The sequence below is a fragment of the Eumetopias jubatus genome, unplaced genomic scaffold (assembly GCF_037043125.1).
Source record: "Eumetopias jubatus isolate StellerSeaLion01/CBP00866 unplaced genomic scaffold, mEumJub1_p1.0 scaffold_3, whole genome shotgun sequence".
Classification (NCBI taxonomy): Eukaryota; Metazoa; Chordata; class Mammalia; order Carnivora; family Otariidae; genus Eumetopias; species Eumetopias jubatus.
In genome coordinates this window covers 66,001,925-66,024,587 of record NW_028274809.1, presented here as the reverse complement: position 1 = coordinate 66,024,587, position 22,663 = coordinate 66,001,925, and the positions used below count along the sequence as shown (strand labels likewise).

The following is a 22,663-nucleotide window of genomic DNA, read 5'->3' as shown; positions in this document are numbered from 1 at the left end:
TGACCAGAGCAGAAACCAAGAGTCAGTCGCCTAATCAACTAAGCCAACCACCTGCCCCAAGTCCCCAAGAATGCAGGTCTTTTAATGTAAGTTCAAAGTTACAAACAATGAAGTGAAGGAACCAATAATTTAAAAATATTTTCTTTTGTACAACTGAGGCTCAGCAACATTTAAAATATGAAGCCAATCATACTTTACTTCTTAAATAAGAATACAAGAGATCTCTATATAAAATGGACCAAAAAGAAAAGTGTTAAATCTATGGAGGCATCACATTTTTAAAAAATTACTCTATTAGATGCTCAAGGAATATCAGAAATTAGTACAAAATTTTCAAAATATCTAACATAGAATCTTCTCCACTCCCCATTTTTTATGCCATTACCACGAAATACTTGAGTATTCCTTAAGAAATAGCTGATGGCTCTACAATAGGTACTTAAATTAAGTATACAGAATTCATGCTCCCCCCATCTAATATCAATTATATATTTTATCCAAAAGAAGAAAGAAATTTAAATCAAATAATTGTAACAGTGGTAAGGATTCATTTTATTGTGTTTTCCACATAGAAGGGTTTTTTTGATGAAAAAAATTCTTTACAAAGACAATCTAAATTGAATCAGTAACAAATAAAATTTAGCTTTTAAATGAGTCAGATATTCTGCATTTGAAATTCAATTTCACAAACATTCAAGATTAGTGAATTTTGGTAAGAAAAAAAGACTAACAGAAAGGAAAAAGACACCTTTTCAACAGATAGTACTTTATAGTTTTTTTTTTTAAATATTGCTTTGGGAAAACACACAGTATAGTTATTTAAGAAATATCTTTTAAACAAGATTTAAGTGCTTTAAGTCAAGCGGGCTTCGACTAAAAAATATTTTAAAATTTGCCAAGATACTGAAGTGTTAAAAATATTCTTCTTATTCATTTAATTTCATGTTTAAGGAAACCTACGACAGATAAGTAAACAAAAGGCAAAAAAAGTTTACTTGCATTTTTATATAATAAATTCTAGATCTATAAAAATTTCCTGGTTTGTACACAAAGGTCAATGCTTGACCTTCACTGATCCTTTTCTATGTAGTTAAAAAAAATATGGTATCAAATCTTTCTCCCACCCCCCAAAAAACTAGAAGAAATATTTTAAATTGTGAGTGTGTGAATGTAGCTATGCATATCTTTAAGTGTACAAAACACACATACATCACTTTACTTAGAAAATTATTTTCATCATACTGTAAACATCTCTTCCCCTACATCTTGACATTTCAAAATAGTCTTTGGTATTATTAGTTATTGTGCTTTGAAACAGCAACTTAAAAGATTTCTGTAGCAGTGCTACATAGACATTTTAAGATATAAATAAGAAAAATGCACTTGGAATAAGTTACAATTAGCTGCTTTTGCATAATTTTCAAAAACTACAGTGTATGCCTAGTCACAGTTTTATGAGAAAGAATATCTCCTTTTTCAACTCCTTAATTTTAAGGAACACTTAATCATTTTGGCTAAAAATCCATTTTTGGAGTGGATCTGATGGATTGCATGACACCAAGCTCGGATGCTCTCCATTTGCTGAAAGGCACATTTTTAAGAATGGATTATATAGAAGTTGATCCTAGAATAAAAGGAAACACAACAGACATTAAATTTCAAGATTCATGGTTAACTGATAAATATGAAAACTACATTATAGTCTCATCGAAGCTAAAGGAGACTCACATACCAAATGTACACAGTTTTTAACTTTTAATCTTTCTCAGATCAACCTTGTCTTGCTAAAATCTTGTTGGTTTCTGGTGTGAACAATACCATTTATGCCACTACTTTTCAATTCACAGGAGGTATTATATAAATAAAGAGATGTATAAAGAGTAAGGTCTGAATCAAGTTTTCAAATAAGAACCATTCCATTGGTATATCCGTAAGTGACAAACTCTTTTTATAAGTTATAAAAATCAGTCTTTTAGTGTTCTAGTATGGCACAAAACAATTTTTAGGTAAGAATTGCTATGTTCCAGCTAAGCCTTAACACATATATTTAAAAACAGGAAGGATTTTTTTTGTATTCTCTCAATTCTAAATTCATTTTTAAAAAGTACTGAAACAGGAGAAATGAATCACTTTAGGTGAGAAAAAGATAACGATTTTTTTTTGTCTCTCTGCCATCATAAAAAAAAAAAAGTGACTGCTGCCAGAAGCATTGTAAGAGACTCCAAAGAGACAAATATGAGCAACTATTATTAATAATTTACAAAAGTGTTGATCTGTGTAAGTCATGCTTTCATTAGACAACTTGTTTCTAAGAGTACTGAATTCATAGATACATTGTCTCATCACATTGGTAGACATACCCAATAATAAAGTTAAAAAAGACAGAGAAATTCTGATGGATAACATTAATAATGCTATGTTTCATGCATTTTCCCAGATAAGCAATTAGAGCTAATCAAAATAATTATAGAAAGGAGTGAATTAATTGCACTGAGGTACCTTCTGGATCTCCCATATCTGTTCTCTACTGGCCACTGTCCTGTGACCTTTGTAGGCACACGCTCTCAGCTGAACAAGACCTTGAGCAGCATGAAGACATAATTCCCTCTGGATGTTATGCCGAATTTCATGTTGAGCCGAGTATTCAAAATACTGTGAAAAGAAGAATGCTATTACTGACCTCTATCCTAACCCTGTATCCTCAGTTGCAAAATAATGGTCCAATAATAATAATTTTAAAAAATCAGCAACTCACTGAATAATGAAGTCATGTGGATACACTCAACAAAATAATATAATAAAAATAGGTATTAGAAATATGAGCTGAGCTTTTACAACAGCAGATGCTACAACCCTTTTCCAGCCTATCACCACAGGTAGTTATGTAAAGAAGTAATGTCTTCCTCCCATGTCAGAAGTGGGAAGTTATCAGGTGGAATGGAGGTTAGCTAGGAAAGGACCTGGAAAAGCCTCAGAAAAGGACCTGGAAACTTCTAGCAAGCACATTAACTGCCTCTTCCTCTCCACAAGTGTTCCTTCTCTCTTATTCATCTCAATTAATGGTATTTTCACTTACACTAGGAACAATTAAATGAGGTAATCTCCATGTCTCAGTTTCCTTGCCTATAAAATGGGTAATTTAATAGTTTTCCTGCCCCACAGGGTTATGAGGATAAAAGGGCTAATATATGTAAAACACTCAGAAAGATAACTGGTACGTGGTAAGCTTTTAATTCATCTTAGCTGTTATTACTAGGATTAATGTTTTTCTCTCCCCATATGTCCAATTAATTAATTAGCCCCTGAGTTCCACTGACTTTCCCTCTCAGATGTCACCATTGTACTTTGCTCTGTACCTCACTTCTCTTTTTCCAGCACTCAGAATCTCTACTGTAGTACTTCCAGCGAACCTGCAATTTCTGCAATTTCACTCTGCTGCCAGTTAGTCTTTCATAACACTGATTCGATGCCCTACCTCCCTTACTTGAGTGAGTCACTACTGTTGCTAAGAGGAAGTCCACACTCCTTCACTAGTACGTGAGCTCTTCCATTTTCAATCTTACGTCAACCACTGCCTGAACTCTACACCATGCTCTTTTCACACAATTTTACCAACGTAGAACATATGCATCCATAAGTCTAAGACTGCTTTACTGTGCGCTGACTGAAATATCCTTCTGAATCGTTCTCTGCCTAGCTAATTCCTTTTTTATCCTTGAAAAGCCAAATCAAATGTTACTTTGCTTCTTTAGTTTCCCTGAGCTTGTCTACTGAACAAAATTACACCCTTTTCAGGGTTCCTATAGTACATCAGAAATAACTTTTATAGCACTCTATTGGAATTGTGCATGTAGCTAGCTGGCTTCACCACAGACCAAAGTCAGGCAGCGTATCTAGTAATAACATCCATTACAAATCAAATATTCCATAATGTTGACATTTCAAAGACAAAATAAGTGAACATAATGGATTTTCAATAATGAAATAATTAGTCTTAGCACTAATATTTATTGAGCCCTTATTATGTGCTAAGCAGGGACTGTTTTAAACCCTTTATGTGTATTGGAGTAGGCACTCCACAAACATAAGTTGAATTAATCTTGAGTTCCCCTGGTCTTGGCCTCATGCTTAATTTAGCTCCTTCCACAAATATATCCATCATTTTTATAACCTGATAGTTCTTCAGATGGAGACATTGAATGAAAATGAGTGTAGATCATGAAAACCGCATTTTGGCTATACTTCTTCAAGAAAGATAAATCTTAGGATATCAAAGGTGGTAGGAAAGTCTGTCCAATATTTTACTTCACCCACGTTATTTAGGAAAAAAAATCATTAAAAGGCAAGTTATAAGGAATAGGAAGTAGTTGAAGATACTTAGGCAACCAAAAAGAATATGTAATTAGCTACCTGGGAACATTGGAGAGACATAAGCTAGAACCAGGACAAATACCCTGGAATAGGAAGCCAACTAAGCAAAGCACTAAGTGTTACAAAGCCATAATGACTTACACTGCCCTGCACCAGTATATTGGTCAGTGTCGTCACATTATCAAAATACTTACTTTCACTTGGCATATACAAATACTGTTACAATGGAGTTTAATGTTATACAAATATCATTATCTGCTCAAAACGGTAAAAGGGAGCATAAAGAAATGATTAGGTTGGATGATATCTCAAAAACGCTTAGCACTCAAGGAACTAAAATTTGCAGAGCAGTTTAAAGGCAGTGTTTGATTGAAAAAAAAAATTTAAGGGAAATAAACCAAAATAAAATTGATGGCTATATTACAGTGCTAGAAATCAGAGGAATTTTTTCTTAAAATATAAACCGGGAAATACTATTCTCCTGCTCAAAACCCTCAGATGGCTTCTGTCACACTGAGAATTAAATCCAAGTTCCTAGGGGAGGCCTGCAAAGCCTTCTATGACCAGGTGCCTTATCGACTTCTCTGACCTTGTTTCCCACCTTCCTAGACCACTCTGCTGCAGACACACACTGGCTTTCTGACTCTTCCATTGATCCGCCACCAGCCTCTAGCCTTGTACTCCCTCTGCCAGGATGCGCCCCTCCTGGAACACGGTTCCTCTCCAATTCCTTTAGGGCTCTGCTCCAAGGTCACCTTCTCAAAGAGGTCTTCTTGAACCTCCGAAAACAAACCCCTCTCCCACTCCCTAGGTTCACATTATCCACCTATCCTGCTTCTTGTTTCTTTATGCCCAAAATTACATATTTTTTCCTTTTCCTTCAAGATCACAAGTTCCACAAGGTAGAGATTTTGCCTTTTTCACTATGGTAACAGTGCAAGTGACATTATAGGCTCTAAACAAAAATTTATTGAAAGAATATGTGAACTACTTCTCCATTCTCAATGGAATTTTTAAAAGACAGCTATATTGTATTTATAATTTACAAATTATTTTAGAGACAAGACTATAAAAACATCTTTATGGCAATGACAAGAGAAAAACATATAAACAACATATATTTTTAACTTTTATGATAAAATAAATGTAATGCTAGAGGAAGCCTGGCTAAGTCTGTAAGTATTTACATTTAGTGATGAGGTTTTTACAAATGACACAATAATTCTCATTGTCCAAAACCTTAATTTTAACTAGCATAGTCCAGTGTTATTTCCAAAAGAATGTGATTACTTATATAATTATTTTTCTTTTAATATATAGAAGGAATTTTAAAATATGTATGTGTATATATACATATATGCACATATGTAGACATATACATGTATATAGATATATATGCATGTGTATATATATATATCTGTGTGTGTATCTTCATCCCATTTCAGAATTACACCTTAATCATCCAGAGATGGATCATGTTCACTAGCTATGGCTTCTGGGTGTCTGCGTCACCTACCCTCAGTAGATTGGTTCATTTGGATGAGCAGGGATTGGAACTAAATTAAGCTGAGGCTAATGAGTAGGGAGAAACATGGAAGAGGGTAGACCAGGAGATAAACTGACTCTTCTTAAAGCTGACATCACCAAAGTTCCATCCTCTTAAAATAGGACATCATGAGTATTTAATATTGCAAAAATCCTCTACACCCATCTTGGACTCTCTACCAAAATACCTGCAATTCACAGAAAAAAAGACACACAAGCTCCTCCCCTTTGTACCTTCCTCTTCATACTCTTCTCATCCTGTTCTCATTCTCATCAGCTACCTCACTAACTCCTATGCACCTTCCAAAAAATGTTTTCAAATGTCCTCTCTCCAAGGAAAACGTATGGGCACCCAGTCTAATTCATTCATATGCCCTCCTTCATACTCTTGAAGTACTTTGAATGCTTTATCCCAGATCTTTTCAGGCTGACTGTGACCACTGGCGTTGAAATGTAGATTTCCTGAAGGAGTCAAAATCTAAATTGCTTGAACCCAGCAGAATATCCATCTGGCATGCAGGGGTCACTCAGTGAATTTGTTGAATGAACAAATGAGAGAGTCCAATCTTTCCAGGAGTTAACTTGTAAAAGGCAAGGCAAGGAAGCTAAACACTAGAAATGATATTTTCCTAAGTTCTGTACCCATAGTAGGCCAAAGAGTGACATGTAACATTTGAGTCTTGATTGTTGAAACAGTCAAAGAGTGGCAACAAGCAGCTATATCATCAGTGAAGGATAATCAAGAACATGCCCTTACTTAACAACATACTGAAATAATATCATGACCCACAAAGATAACTTCTAATACTGCTCTTTTGGTATTAACACTTAATATAATTTGCTATTGAATGCAGTTGAGTAAATATAGCCTTTATGTATAATTTTGCAAAATCACCTTGCCAGTAGTCCCCCAACATCAAAGATCCACATAGAAGATCCCATTTTTTAACTTCAAATGGCTTTATTCTATTATTTTCTCATCTGCCTTTCTACTGAATGGGTAAGCCACTTCAAGTTGTTTTCAGAGTCAGAAGGAGAGTCAAAATCAACTACTCAGCAACTTTAATATTAATTGCCAGACTTAACCTAAAACATTTTAAACAGCCATTTACCTGAATACAAAGCTGATCTGGGACTTCTAACAACCTACTCGTGTTTGTGTCAGTGAAAAGGGAGGACTTCTAGTTCAGGGCTCACCTGGTTTCCCCCGAGTCCATGACACGTGTACAAAATTAACGGTTTGCCTCCTTGATTATTTTCTCCAACATCCAGACACAGAGGCTGACCAACGCTTTTAATCTGAAGGAAAATTTTCAAGTTATAGAAAAAAATTTTAATCTATGTGGTTGATCTATTTTTTCAATTAATTTCAATAGTAATGTAAAATCTCAAAAGCCATAAACCAGAAAGTATTCCACCAATTTTCCCTGAACCATGTAAATGTTTGTGGCGAGGCATATACCAAGTAAAAAGGAGCCGAACATACTCACATATCCAGATATAACAGGATTAAGGTCTGGCACATATGCTTCTGGATAAATAGTGTTCAGATACCATGTAAAATTTTTACATTGAAGGCGGTGCTTTATTTCAAGTCTTTTTGAAAGATCACCAAATGATTTCTGGAGAAAGATGAGAAGGAAAAAGAATGCCTAATCAAAACAGCACTGACAAAGGAGTTCAAATGCTATGATTTGTGTTTATATTTGGGTCTTAAAAAAAGAATTCTGGGCCAAAATGCAAGATGCAATTTAACTGCATTCACCATTTATTCAGGCAACAACTACGCCTCCCTGCTTGTTTCTGCCTTGAAAGAGAATCAAGTTACCACTGTGGGTGCTGACATAAGGCTATTTTATTCTTTCTTTCTTTGTGCTACCAAACCACCCTTATTGGGGCAAAGATCTTTAGAGAAATGGTAGTGGGAGAATCCAAAATAAATCTTCATTTTACACCCAAAAATTATCTGTGAAGTGAGGTGTGAGGAAGCAGGTATAAATAAACAGTTGCTGGGACACCTGGGTGGCTCAGTCAGTTAAGCATGACTCTTGATTTTAGGTCAGGTCATGATCTCAGGGTCGTGGGATCAAGCTCTACCTTGGGCTCTGCACTAATTGAAGTTGGCAGAGAAAATATTTAACCTTAATTGAAATGATAAGCTTGAGTATTTAAGCTACTTATATATTTTATATATATTCTCCCTCTCCCTCTGCCCCTCGCCCCCCAACACTCTCTCTCTCTTTACAAAAAAATTAAATAAATAAAATAAAGAAACAGTTGCCAATACAATCTAATTTGTATCTCTTCTCTAGTCAAGACTACAAAAGACAACACAGTTGGGCATAATTTTTTTTCTAGTTTTAAGGGTGTTACTCTTACAATAACAAAGTAGTCACAGAAAAAGGCAAGTTTTTAATCAATTGCATTTTATTTTCCTTTATTTTAAAAAGACTAAGAAAAAAATTTTTTAAAGAACACTATTAAACTGCAAAGGTATTTGGTCTATAGAAAAAATTTTAAAGAAAAATTATATTTAGTACCTAAATATATACAAAGTTTAAACGCTCAAACTTACCATTTCAATTAAGGTAAATATTTCCTCTGCCAACATCAATGTCTTGAATCCAGAGGTTTTAGCAAAAAGGGTTAAACTCTAAAGGACTCTGGCTAACTTATGCATTTTATCACAAGATCTGTTTGCCCTGTGGTAAAAACAAGGGTTTACTGGCTTGCTTGCCCCTTTGTGGGTGACAAGGGAGTGTAAGCTGCAGTTAGCGTCCACCTGCCTGCTTAACCAAGTACCCGTGTGCAGTACACAGTCTGCCCACTTTGTCCTGCCGGCCTTAGATAAACAGATAACAATCTAATCCAGTAGTGCTCTGACTTTGCATCTTACTAACATGTTACAGGGAGATACTGGAGACCAAAGAAAAGCTGGAAAGAGGTAACCAGACCTTCTGTTGTAACAGTCAAAATGTTAATGCCCTTTAATCTCAATATATACCCCCTGCAAATCAGCACTGTTTTTTACAAAGAGTTTGGTGCCATTCACTGAGGCACACTCCTAAAACGTCTAGTTCATTTACCACAACCAATATTGAACCTGTTGGACCTCAGTGCCAATGTATTAAGCATCACAATTCTGCAGAGCTTTTATCCATGACAGGTCAGTAACAACAGTGCCATACATTTGTGAACATTTACTTCTTTATTTCATGACTACTCTGGGAGAAAGGCAAGTATTTCACCTCTCAAGACGGAGAAGCAGAGAGAAGGTTGGCTGAGCACACACCCCATGTTGGGCCAACCTCTCAACCACCCTATGAAGTGTCATCCCATTCTACAGTCTCAAAGGGGCTTTGCCAAGGTAACCCCTCCAGCAAGCAGTGGAACCAGAACTTGAAATAAAAAAAAAAAAAAAAAGGCTTGGGGCACCTGGGTGGCTCGGTTGGTTAAGCGTCTGCCTTTGGCTCAGGTCATGATCTCAGGGGTCTGGGGATCATGTCCCGCATCATGTTCCCTGCTCAGCGAGGAGTCTGCTTCTCCTTCTGCCTCTCCCCTCTCCCCTCTGCTTGTGCTCTCTCCCTCTCAAATAAATAAATAAAATCTTTTAAAAAAATTTTTTTAAAAGCCTTGATATTCCTGATTTATTCTCCTGCCACATTCTGACTCTTGTGTCCATCCCCAGTTCAAAAAGCCACTTAGCACCTTTCTTTAGGTGTTAATTTCATCACCTAAAACCAGTTAAAAGTGGTTCCACTTAATCTTACTTTTCTTTGAGGAAAATCCTGAACCAAGGCAGTTACAAAAACGAAATATCTTCCATATTTAAAGAGTAACATCAAGTGAAATGCCTAAATTTTTTAAAAAGCAGCTTACTTGACTTTTCCTTAAAAAGAGAAAAAACCTGGCATCAATAAGATATATTCTGAGTTAAAAAAACCAACTTCAAACATAATTTTTTACAATGTTTTGTACTTGAACTGACTCAAATAAGAGAATATGTGAACTTGGTATGGATTTTAATTGTAATTTAATTATTTAGCTCTAACTTACTTGTTTAACAATTTTTGCTGCATCTGTGTTTCTCCTATAAAATATTTCCTTGTATTCATCCATCCAGACTTCTGCAAGGCGAACTTGGTTGCGAGCAATCACCTGAGTGCCTTTTGGAAACGTATGAGGGCTTTTGCTGCGAAAAACATGTCCAACAACAGAGCAAGGCATAATCTCCAACTGCCCACCACATTGCCATACCTGATAATTAATGATATTTGTTTAATTTACAGTATATTTACAAAACCAAAGTGCTGCTTTTAAGTTCATCTTTAAGATACTAATAAAAATAAAATATAGAAATTTATTATAACCACAAATAGTCTCCATCCCCTCCAGTTCAACTTAAATTCTTAAATAATAAAAAACAGTTTTATGAAATGGTACAAAAACTAAAGACAAAAAGGCATATCTTCAGAAAGTAATTTAATAAAATAGTGATTTCAGATCTTTCATAAAAACAAAGCCCCACGTTTCTTTTTTTTTTTTTGCAAACAATTATGCAAGCTCTTTAATATATACCAAAGACCAAAGGCTCTTTTGTATTTGACTTCTACCTTCTTATACAAGCTACATGGTCACTTCACTTGAACCAAAGATTCTCTCTTCTACGGCAGGAACTCGCAGTCTCGGAGTAAGTGGACCCAGACTCTATTTACCCCTTGCATATTCAATTTTGTAATTAAGAAAACAATTCCAGATAATACCCAAGTACAATCTTGTGAAGTAGTTGGTCATTATAAAAAACTGATACCTATTTAGAGATAGGATAGTCAAAAAACTTATTTGGGAAATAATCTATTAAATCAATACCTACTCACTTAAATATCTTTAATACAGCAATCAGTTCTGCCATAGTCACTAAGCAAAAAATCTAAAATGAAGACGTGTTTAAATAGTCTGTACTAGTATTAGGGCAAGAGGTCATATTCTTTTTTTTAAACAAATGAGAAAACTCAGTGGCATATTTAATTCAACAAATTGTGCCTGAAATCTAACATGTGTTAGGGGTTGGGAATACTTAAATGAATAAAAAAAGGCCCTCCCTTGAGCAGTTCCAATTTGGCTAAGATCATCATTGCCATTATGTGATGGAGCCAGAGCTAAAACTTAAATCTTCTAACTCCTAGTTCAGTTCTTTTCCCACTACATTCCAGTCTAAAAGATGAAAAATGAATGACAGTCTTTACAGAAAATGAACTCATGAAATCAAATAAGTGTATGTGGAGACCATCCAAAGTTTTTGTTTTGTTTCTCATATTAACTTTTAATATGCATAGGAAAAAAAAAAAGCTCATTTAATGCAAAGAGTTAATGTCTTTTAAAATTATACACAAATGTTTTTCCATTCTGACTCCCTTGATAATCAACTCATTTCCTGAAGCACTAGATTGAATTATATTTATCTTGGCCGGAATTCAATAGCTACAAGTGCATTAATTGGTGCTATTGGCTGAACACAGGCATTTAACTGATTCCTCTTGTTACACTGGCAGCAATGAGTTACATTTTAAAAGAAATACCCTTATTCTAAAATTTCTAGCAATTAAATTTTAGAAAAGCACAAAAAGTAAAGACTGCACACATCTATGATAATCTGTATCAGCCAATTAGAACAAAATGTGTATTTTACTGTTTAATATGTACTATATTTATAAACTTACTCTGAAAGACATTTCTATATTTTCACCTCCCCAGATTTCCATCTCTTCATCGTAAGTTCCAATATATTCAAAATATTCTTTTGATATGGAAAAAAGGCCTCCTGCAAAAGTGGGTGTTCTGAAAAATAATCCATTGTCAAACTTCATTATAAAAATTAAATAAGAAAGAGGAATTTATTTAAAGAGCAACTGAATCAAATTCCCAAATTAAAGAGCGATCACAATTTCAAAAGTTTTACATAGGTTAACAAAAACTAAAAATGCTATCTTCAGAGTCAAGTTTTGCGGGGGTGAAGGGAAGTAGTTTAAATATCCTTTCCCAGCAGAACAAAATTATGAAGTGTCTTCTAACCAAGCCTAAAGATTCTGAAGTAATGATTATGAGGAAGATGAAAGACCTCACTTACTTCTACCTCCTACTCAGTAATATCATGCATAAGTAAATATATATATATAAATGGCTTTTTATTCCCTACATAGAATGTGTATGTTCTTTATTTCGTTAGTGTGAATTACCTTGGAGGCAAAAACTGTAAAAAGGAAAGAGTGATTACATGTATAAATAACTGAACTGCATATAAGACTTTGAGAGCAATCATCTTACTTAATTGGGTAGGTTTCATCTTTCCTTCTTTGCCTCTCGTGATCAGGAAGCGATTCCCAGCCAAATGAAAGACTCCAGTCAAAGTTTCCACGGTTGTGATTACTTCCATAAGGAGAAGGTTTGTTGAATTCAAACGTGTTTAGATCTATGGATGCAATATCCGGACTCACAACTGCTGTGTAGTTCTCGGCTATTCTAGCCAACAAAGGTTCTAACCAGCCATAGAAACACTCACCTGGAAGGAACATAATTCTATTCAATCCAGTGAAAACATGAGGGTTTTCTCCTTTGTTTTTTGAAGACAGTTTAGAGAAACGAATAATAGTCAATTGTGTTTTGAACATTTAACATTGAGGAGATTTCTTAAAGGTTTCTTGTGATAAGATGAGGGTAAAGTGAGATTCAGCATATTTAGGAAAGCTTGTATACAGGAGATGATCTTTTTTTTTTTTTTTTTTTTTGCCTCAGTGAGGAAGTAAAATGACACTGGAGTATTTAAGTTTCAGATGCTGTGTTTCCCTCTGAAACGAGCTATGAGTCAAAGGTAACTTCTTGCTGATCCATGCCACCTAAACCCAGAAGTGTTCTGATTTATTAAACTCTCCCTGAGTAAGGTATAGTAATAAAAATCGTCATTTCTCTGAGTCTTAGGAGAAAATAAGTCAAGGAGTCAGAATATTTTGATTTCAGCAGTTGGAGAAGGACCATTCAAACCTGCCCCAGCCCTAATGGAAAGTGGGGGCAAAGGAAAGCCATAAAAAAAGTCTTGGCCTGGCCAGGCTCACTTAACACACAGAATTCAGGAGATTCAGTCCTACCCAGGTTTCCCCATCAGGCAGAGTCTGGCAGTTATTAGGAGGACCACTTGGTATCATGGAGATCCATCAAATACATTTGCCTGAAAGGAAGAATGCCCAGTCTGACATAATTGTAATTTTGGACCAGGAGAGGAAATATTGGAGAATGAACCATTTCCTTTTTAAAACACCTCTCTCTTCATTTAAGAGCCAGGTATTAAGAAAGTACTGGATATGATAACTCTAAAAAGACTCAAGCAAATCCAAAAGCCCTCCGTAACAATTAGCATATAACCAAAACCATTTGCCAGGTCAAACATAATCTAAGGGCTAGTCAATTCAATTCAAAATTAAATGCTCATACAAAGAGTATAACCCACTAAATTTATAGCTGAGGGACTAAGTGACATTTTAGTAATTCCTAACATGTACTTTATTTTTTTTATTTTTTCATTTTTCTAAGATTTTACTTATTTTTTGAATGAGAGAGAGAGACAGGGAGAGAGGGAACACAAGCAGGGGGACTGGGGGAGGGAGAAGCAGGCTTCCCGCAGAGCAGGGAGCCCGATGCGGGACTCAGTCCCAGGACCCTGGGATCAAGACCAGAGCCGAAGCAAGGCAGACGCTTAATGACTGAGCCACCCAGGCGCCCCTCCCTAACATGCACTTTAAACATGGACTCTAAAAATGCTATATACTTTATTTAAAATCATTGACGCTGGAGAAAAAAACCATTAAAAAAAGAAAAGGAAAAAAACAGTAGCAATAAAACAAACAAAAATTGGTAATATTCATAGAAAAATGCCAGAAGAGGTTGGAACACAGCACAAGAGGAGTCTGCAAATCTTTGAAAAAAGAACTAAAATACAGAAATTGAAAGTATCAGGACCAGGACAAAACTTCCATTCATTTTAAACTGTAAGAATCAACAGTAATAAGGAAAAACTTTTCTTTTTTTTTTTGACAGAATGAGCATCTGAAAAAAAGCCCAGGCAAGGATAACTTGCTGGGGAAGTTGGTCACTGAAGGATACTGGAGTTGAGGAGCCTAAAACACAGAGCGGGTAAGAACTGCATTAAGTTAAAGGGGGTTCCTACCCAGAGCTGTAATCTGCTTCGGCCGTCATTGCTATAATCACCAGTTGAAAATGATGTTAAAGAAAATACAATTAGTCATTTAGAGAAAAGTCTTCTTCAATTTTTAAACTGGAGGGAAGCAGAGGGAAAATGTTACAACTATGTCTGTACATATATACTTACAGTGAGCATCTAAAAATGTGAGTGTTTCAGCTGTTGCAACTGCTGCTCCTAGCAACCTCGCAGTGATCAGACCTTTTCTCTCTCTTTGTCTGACTACTTTTACTATAGAAAATTGTTTTATATATTCTTCTAGTTTATCATGTAAGTACTCTGTAAGAAAAAAAAAATCAGGATTAATTCTTCCTAAGTTTATATTCATATATAACACATGAAAGCTAATTAAAAAAACCACAGAGCAATGATATCTCCACATTTGTTAACAGTTGCACACGCTCTTCCGTTAAGATGAAAATTGTATATTTAGCTCTTTAATGAAAAAAATATAGTTATATATGCAAATCTTAACTTCTGAACTACTATAACACAAAACGTTATAACACAGACTTCTCTTGTACATGAAATATCAATAAATATATTTGGGAGAAAGCAGAGACTTCAAATGGAGTAGACCTCAGGAGTTAAGAAGACTTATTTAGGGGTCTAAGAACATTAGCTAAGGGAGTGAGGGAAACTGAATTTGGCCAAAAACATATTTGACACTTTTTTAAAATTGGGATTTAAATTTGGAAGTTTAAAGAAAAATGACAAATATCAAAAGGATTCTGATACTTAGGCAGTGATCAAAATAATTTAAAACCAAAACATTGAGGAAAATGGCAAATAGGGAAGTCCAAGGCTATCGCAGTTTGGGAATATTTTTAGAGAGTCAGCATAAAATTTTTGAAAGCTCTGGAGTCCCCTGACACACAATTTTTTTTCCAATAAAAATATGACAGAAGAAAGGAGCATGTTAAAGTGAGGAATGAAGCTAAAAACAGGCTAAATCTTATTAATGGGTATATAATTTAAGATATTCAACGTTCCAATTGGGATGAGAGACAGGATAAGCAAGAGTTAAAACAGTAGATAAAAGAAAACACATTAATCCCGTCAGTCAGGTGTTGCTCAGATCGTGAAACAACTTAAGTCTGCTTTTTCACCATTAAATTCATGATTCTTTGTTGAGTATATAATACAGTTCCTCAGGTGGCCTTCTTAGGCTCATAGTACAGCCTCAAAAAGATCTGGGAATGCTGAGAACATCAATAAATGTCCTAGGGTAGATGTTCGCTTCTGCCAGATTTCAGAAGCAAGTACAGATGACTTTATCTGTGATTATGTTTTTTTTTTTTTTTCCTGTTCTCCAGTGGTACAGATAAATGAGTTGCTTATTCAAAGCTTAAACATTCATAAAGGAGGTGAGAGTCCAGGAACAACTTCTGTGGAAAATAAATCTAAACACTGTTGCCACAGAGTAATAGACTAACTTTTTAACTGCCTTCTCAGGTACCTCAGAATTAATTCTCTGAAAGACAAGCAGGATTGTAATTTATCTTAAAATAGAAATCATGGATATTCCTGTTTTAACCATAGATTTGACTTGTAAAATAAAAACTTATATAAAAACATTTCAAAGGTCTTAATGGGGATTGATTTTTTTTTTTTTAATGAAGTCACTACAGATTCCTTCAGTAAACTGTCTCACTGTTTGATTCGTTAAGGAATTTTTCATTTACCCACAACTTCTGAACTTCCTATAAATTTTTATCTGCCCCTTAAATTCAGTCCCCATCCGTGCCCATCTTTTTGTGAGGTTAAGAGCACAAAGCTGTGAAATCTGATCTCCTGGGTTTATCTATTTATAGCACCATTACTTTTAGCTGTGTGACCTTAGGTAAGTTATTTTATTTTACCTGTACCTCAGTTTATCTCTAAGATGGGGATAATAACACCCTCACAGGGGATTGCTGGGAGGATAAAATGAAAAATTACTATACAAATAAAGCATTTAAAACAGGGCCTACGCTCTGACAATGTTGATTATCTTTTGTTTTACTATCATTGGGACTTGCCTATCTTTGTCACTTGATTATCCACATATTTTTGCTGCTTTTCCCTAAACCAACTGAAATCAGGGATTATCATTTCTACCTCACACACTTCTTTACAGTGACTAGGGACACATTTTCCATAGTGGGTACTCATCATTAGATAGACTATTTATTCAGTAAGACAAATTAATTATATTAGTATGCAAAGATATCCCTCACCAAGAAAACTATTAATTATTATAAAGAATTATAAAAATATCCAGGCCCGGGTGCCTGGGTGGCCCAGTTGGTTAAGTGACTGCCTTTGGCTCAGGTCATGATCCTGGAGTCCCACAATGGAGTCCCACATCGGGTTCCCTGCTGCTCATCAGGGAGTCTGCTTCTCCCTCTGACCCTCCCTCCCTCTCATGCTCTCTCCTTCTCTCTCTCTCAAATAAATAAATAAAATCTTTAAAAAAAAAAAATATCTAGGCCCTTTGACCAAGCAGTCTAACTTACCCAAAGATACAATTCAAATGGAGGAAAGTAACACAAGCACAAGGATATTCATTAAACACTGTAGAGTGAATAAAGGTGAATGGTTAAGTAAAATGCATCTAGTCCATCATGGTCATCAAAAATAAAGTTCTGAAGGTGAAAGAAATGGGCTAATATTATATGAAAATGTCAGATTTCAAAATTGATTTCTGGCATGGATATAATTAGATAAACATGTTTATTTAGACAGTGATTAAGAGAGAAAGAAAATTAAAATGAAATAGGAAGATTATGATTGGATATCACTTTTGTTTTTTTAAAAGAGATTTTATTTATTTGAGAGCGGGCATGCATGTGTGCGCGCGAAAGAGCACGAGAGAGAGAGAGAGAGAGAGAGAGAGCGAGAGAGCATGAGCAAGGGGAGAGGCAGTGGGAGGAGCAGACTCTCCACTGAACAGGGAGCAGGGTGCGGGACTCAATCCCAGGACCCTGGGATCATGACCTGACCCAAAGGCAGATGCTTAACCAACTGAGCCACCCAGGGCCCCCACTTTTCTTTCTGATTTCCTTGAAATCTGTTAATTTGTACAATTAAATAATAGAAGTTACCTTCAACTGAAGGCTTACTACAAGTAGCCTTACTGTGGCCCCCATTTCTCACTGCTTGAAAAATCAAACAAAATAAAAATCATCTGAGAAGAAAGCTCGCAAAACCAGAGCAGGAATTTTTTTTTTTTTTTTTTTTAACGACAAAACCGATGAGAGACATGCAGAACTTAATCAAATGTCACTTAAAACTCTATGGACTGTATGACCAACTTGTTTCTGCTTCAATAAATCTTTGGAAAACTCAAAAAACAACAACAACAACAACAACAACAAAACTCTATGGACTGTAGACCAAGTAGAAAGAATCAGAAAAAATTCAGAACATTTTAAGCAGTAAATAAATTAGTTGATTACAATTAAGTGGTGATATAACCTGGGTAGGAGGATTGGAAATTCAAGTCAGAGATCTGCATGTAGTGTTACCCATGAGGAGGAGACTTGAATTATAAAACTTCCCCTTTGGTGAACTGGTTTCACATCCAGGTCAAAAATCTCTGGTGATAAGCAACCTTATTCCACTTAGATGTTAATGTAACTTCAAAACATAATCTCAGTTCACTTGTGATATTTTGAAATTATAGAAATGTTTAGGATTTTATGTAGAAATAATTAAATAAGCCAGGTTAATAATTTTATGCTTTATTCACTTACTATCATTTCTTTTTTTTTTAAGATTTATTTATTTATTTATTTGAAAGAGAGAGAATGAGAGAGAGAGAGCACATGAGAGGGGGGAGGGTCAGAGGGAGAAGCAGACTCCCCACTGAGCAGGGAGCCTGATGTGGGACTCGATCCCAGGACTCCAGGATCATGACCCTAGCCAAAGACAGTCGCTTAACCAACTGAGCCACCCAGGTGCCCCTTATTATCATTTCTTAAGTCTGGATAAATTTTGTTATTGATGACATGTCACTTAACAAGCAGTATTTTTTTTCTTTTTTCATAGTATGTAAAGTAATGGTTTATCTTAAAATAGATGTTGCTTTGGATTTGATGAAAGAGTATTACTATCTCCATTTTATAGATGAAGAAACAGCTAGTAAGTAATAGAGTTGGAATTTGACCTTAAAGAATTTGGATCCAAACTCAACTCATTCAGGAATAAATTCTGTGATCACTGAAATAATCTGTATCTGACTGATATTTAAAATACTTGTAATGTTTGAAAATTTAGCAACATAGGGTATTTGTCTGATTAGCCTTGTGATTCCAATTTAAAATATATAATTTAGGACCTGACAATTGACTGGTGACTTTAAGTATAAATGCATTAAAGAATTTAGTTAACTTTGTAAACAATATTGGCATATTTAGCAGCCAAAGTAAAACAGAATGTAGTGACTCTTTAATGATTTTTAACTACTCATTTATATTATTAACATATTATTGATATTAACTCAGCTAATCCTCAAAACAACCCTAGGAGTTATGCACTACTTATGTATTTCCTCAATTCTACGCTGCACAATTGGATACTTCTTATAATCAATGGCATCTTTGTTTAATTGTGAGGGTTTTTTATTCAAGTGGTAAATAAACTAATGATGTATTATACAATACATTTGATGAAATATGGCATTTTCCCCATTTTACTGAGAAAGAAACTGAGACATAGAGGAATTAAGTAATTTGCCCAAGTTACATAGCTGGTTAGGACCAGAGCTGGGATTCAAACCAAGGCAGCCTGACTCAAGGCTCAAGTTTGTGTTCTTAACCATGATGCCTTACAATAAAAGTCTTACACTGAGGACTTCCAAAGTTATGAATCATGCTACTTCATACATTTCTGAACTCTAAAATATTTAAATATGGACACCCTTAGGTTCTCCTTTCATCTAGCATACGTATCATTCAAGGTATTATATTCAAGTTCTGAGGTGGCATACAGAGAGTACAATATAATAAAATAGACTTTGGACAACATCACACGGGATTTACTTGGGAAACAATCTAATTTGCATGTGCTTTCTTACCATCTACACTAGCATCATCCACCAAAATGATTTCCTTCAGCAGTATGGCGGGGGAAGAATAAAGCACACTGTGGACAGTTCTAAGCAGCGTGGACCAGGCTTCATTATGAAAAACTATTATGACACTGGTGGTAGGCAGGGGAGGACAGCGCTTAAATTTTTGTTCAATACATCTAGAAGAAGTCAAAGAAGTAGAAGAACAATTATGAATTTTATTACTTTATTTCACAGCTATGTCATTACTAAAATAATCATTATTTAACCTTTATCACCATAGGAACAATAGTGGACAAATTTTTTCTATGTAAGTTGATCTTAATGCTATGGAAATATAAATAGATCACAACAAATTTTTTTACACAGAGATCATGTCCACTGATACAGATTCCATGTCAAGGATTAAAATACGCTATTGTAAGTTTCCTCAACAATATAAAACACAAATAGCATTTCAAAAAGGGAAAATAACCTAAAAGTGACACAAACCTGTAAAAATGGAAAATACTTGTAACTGCTCAAATAAAAACCAAGTTTTTCTCCTTCCTTGTAGAAATCATCCTTTTTTCTTACTACTTGCAATTTTTTAAACAGTGTAACTTTATTAAATGAATATTTAGCTTTGCAGAGATTCTTATTTTCCTATGTAATATTTCTCAAGTTTTTAAAATCAATTTACTTAATCTATACTTGAACCAAAAGGGAAAAAATGGCTTACCATAAAATCTGTTTTTTTATTATGTTTATGACTCAGCAAGACTTATTAAGTTGCTACCATATGCCATGCTGTGTTAAAGATCTTGCTCTGATAATCTGATCCATAGTTTATTTAAATAAGACCTAGCATTTTAAAATACTAAACTTAAGAATTTTAAATAAAAATCCTAAATCCTTGTTAAAAGTCCTGTGATCCTGTTACCTTATGAAACATTGATGGGCACAAGGAGAGAGATCCTAAGTAGTTTTTGACTGATTAATGGTACTACCCATTAGTTAAACACATTAGTTACAAATTAATCTTGAATTCACTTTTAATATGAATTCAAGATTAATTCTTGAATTATTTTAATTCATTTTAATAACATCTCCCTCAATGAAAATAATCTTCATGTGAAGCCATTAGGTGTGGGTGGATCGGTACGGTCTCCAGCCTTTGAGACTGAAGCTGACCACAGTCCCTAGTCCTTTGCCTACTGAGTTGAGATGGGGATCAAAAAATATAACATATAGTAGAGGGCTTCAGACCACCGTAAAACCAAACAAAGTGACCCAGGGACACAAAAGATGTGTGGTCTATGGTAAAGATAAATAAAGAAAATAACTATCTTTCAGTTCACTTAAAAATCATAAATGGTTGTACAATTTTAGAAAACAGAGTATAAAATCCTCCCACACAGTCAAAAGGCACTACAAATACATTGTGGGAACAAACAGTGCTGTTCAAAACCAAAGATAAAGAAGTAAATCATTCACTTATGGAGATAAGAGTCTAGCACACTTCAAATACTCTGTGAGGGTCCGTGGAGAAACCAGAGCCCCCAGTATGATACCCAAGGCCTGGGAAAGCCATCCTCAGAGAGACACCCTATAAACTCTCATGAATCATTCTCATAGCCCTACCTCAGTATGAATGTGTTTCAGATCCTTTTCTGAGAAGAGGTCTTTAGGGTGGAATATTTGTAGTGATAAAAAAAGGAATTAGATTGAGGATAAAGTATTAACAGAGTGTGTCAACACTGCTGAGTAAGAAAAGGAGAGGAAAGTTATAAGTGAAAGTGATTTTGCTCTCTTGTGCCTTCATGATTTCAAATATCTATGCATAATCAGAAGCAAATAATCACATTCATCCTCACTGACAGATGAAAGCAAACCATTTATTTTAGATTGAATTTTGGATAAACTCCCAATTAGAAATAAAGTCCAAACACAAACTACCTATTCGTAATTACTCTTGACTCACAATTACACAGAAACAAATGACTAAATATAAGCTTGTATTCTTAAGACATAAAGGTTTACAAACCAACATAAACTAAAAGTAAAAATTATTAAAAACTCCATGCTATTTTCCTTTAAAAAAAAAAAAAAACCTTATGACTTAATTGTCTTATAAGCATTTTGGGGAGGAGTTTGGGGATTAAAAAAAAAATTTCCCTACATTTACTTGTCATGGGACTAATAAACATATATTGAAAATTACAAAAGGTTTTGGAATTTTAAATATAAAACCTCACAAAAATTCTCATAAATAAAATATGATCACTTTAATCTTACAAGGCTTTCCCTCAGTTTAAGCTAGGATTTATCTGCTTAACTGATAACTACTAATACCAAGTAAAGGGGTCATGTTATAACATTAATGCAAGTGATAATAAAATTTCGCAGTATGATTTTATAAACCCCAATTATTCTGAAACAATAAAAAAGCATGTTAAACTTACACTTTAGAAATTTTTTCACGTCATTTAAAGTAGTGAAATCAAATAACTTACCAAACTGACTGCATATTCCCAGTCAAACCATTTGTAAAATCTAGCATATAGATATGGGCTTAAATTATCAATTACATGAACATCTGCCTTTGGGAGACCCTGGATCTATATTTTTAACGAGCATGGAAAAGATCAGCAATTCTTCAGAAAATGTGTTCCTTGCTGATACAGGTTAAATTTAAACTAAGAAAGTGTTAAATCTTCACCAGTTCTTCACAGTTCTAGGTATCCAATTCCTACCCAAAAAAGGTTCTTTTGAGTGCTTAGTTGTTTTTGACTTACAGTAATTTCATTAGTGAATATTATTGTAGCTCCTTAATTCTATATTGGGGGGGAAAACTTATCTTGAGCTGACACTGACTGTCACATCAAAGAATAAAAATTATGCTTCTTGATTTGTGATGTGGATTGCTTTTTTAATCAAGACCTCTCCCCAAATCAGTCAAATGCAATACTGCATTTTAACTATTAACATAAGAAAGGAACTATTCTGTGCCTTGTTATAAAGGTAGAATATTTTACAGACATTCATTTGTTTCTTCACACACTCATTTAAAAATGATGAGCACCTCAACTTTGAATCACACAGATTAGAAGAGAGAGACAGAAGTCTAATCTACACAACTTCAATATTGAGGGATTCATAGTTAGAACAGGTATTCATGATCATAACTCTAGAAAAATATGAGTGAAGCCATAGACTTAAGTCTATAAAAGTTCTTTTCTCCAGGTTCACTTCCAAATATAATTCTATCATAACCAGAAAGCAAATATGTAGGCATTGCTTGCTTGCAGTTTGTCTATCTTACACTTTCAACCAATCAACAGGTGGTTTGAAAGTGGTGGAATTTATTTTAGCCTATTTGAATTCAAACAGAGCATTTGAACACAACCTCAAAGATAACAAAATGGTTAACTAAGGAGAGCATAGTAGGATCTGGAGGGAAA

At 34.7% G+C, this 22,663-nt stretch overlaps 1 protein-coding gene across 2 annotated transcripts in view; it reads right to left on the bottom strand.

Moving 5' to 3' along the window:
• Positions 1 to 852: 852 nt before the first annotated feature.
• The window catches only part of GALNT3 (polypeptide N-acetylgalactosaminyltransferase 3), a 50,422-nt gene continuing 28,611 nt past the window's right edge, over positions 853 to 22,663 (bottom strand). For both annotated transcript variants that reach the window (XM_028122061.2, XM_088022131.1), the window contains exons 3-11: positions 19,227 to 19,399; positions 14,297 to 14,446; positions 12,241 to 12,475; positions 11,637 to 11,754; positions 9,973 to 10,173; positions 7,407 to 7,538; positions 7,114 to 7,215; positions 2,500 to 2,652; positions 853 to 1,624 (exon numbers count right to left, since the gene is read on the bottom strand). In XM_028122061.2, the coding sequence (XP_027977862.1) occupies positions 1,502 to 1,624; positions 2,500 to 2,652; positions 7,114 to 7,215; positions 7,407 to 7,538; positions 9,973 to 10,173; positions 11,637 to 11,754; positions 12,241 to 12,475; positions 14,297 to 14,446; positions 19,227 to 19,399 (1,387 nt within the window). In that variant the 3' untranslated portion in view covers positions 853 to 1,501. The remainder of the gene's footprint in view (positions 1,625 to 2,499; positions 2,653 to 7,113; positions 7,216 to 7,406; positions 7,539 to 9,972; positions 10,174 to 11,636; positions 11,755 to 12,240; positions 12,476 to 14,296; positions 14,447 to 19,226; positions 19,400 to 22,663) is intronic.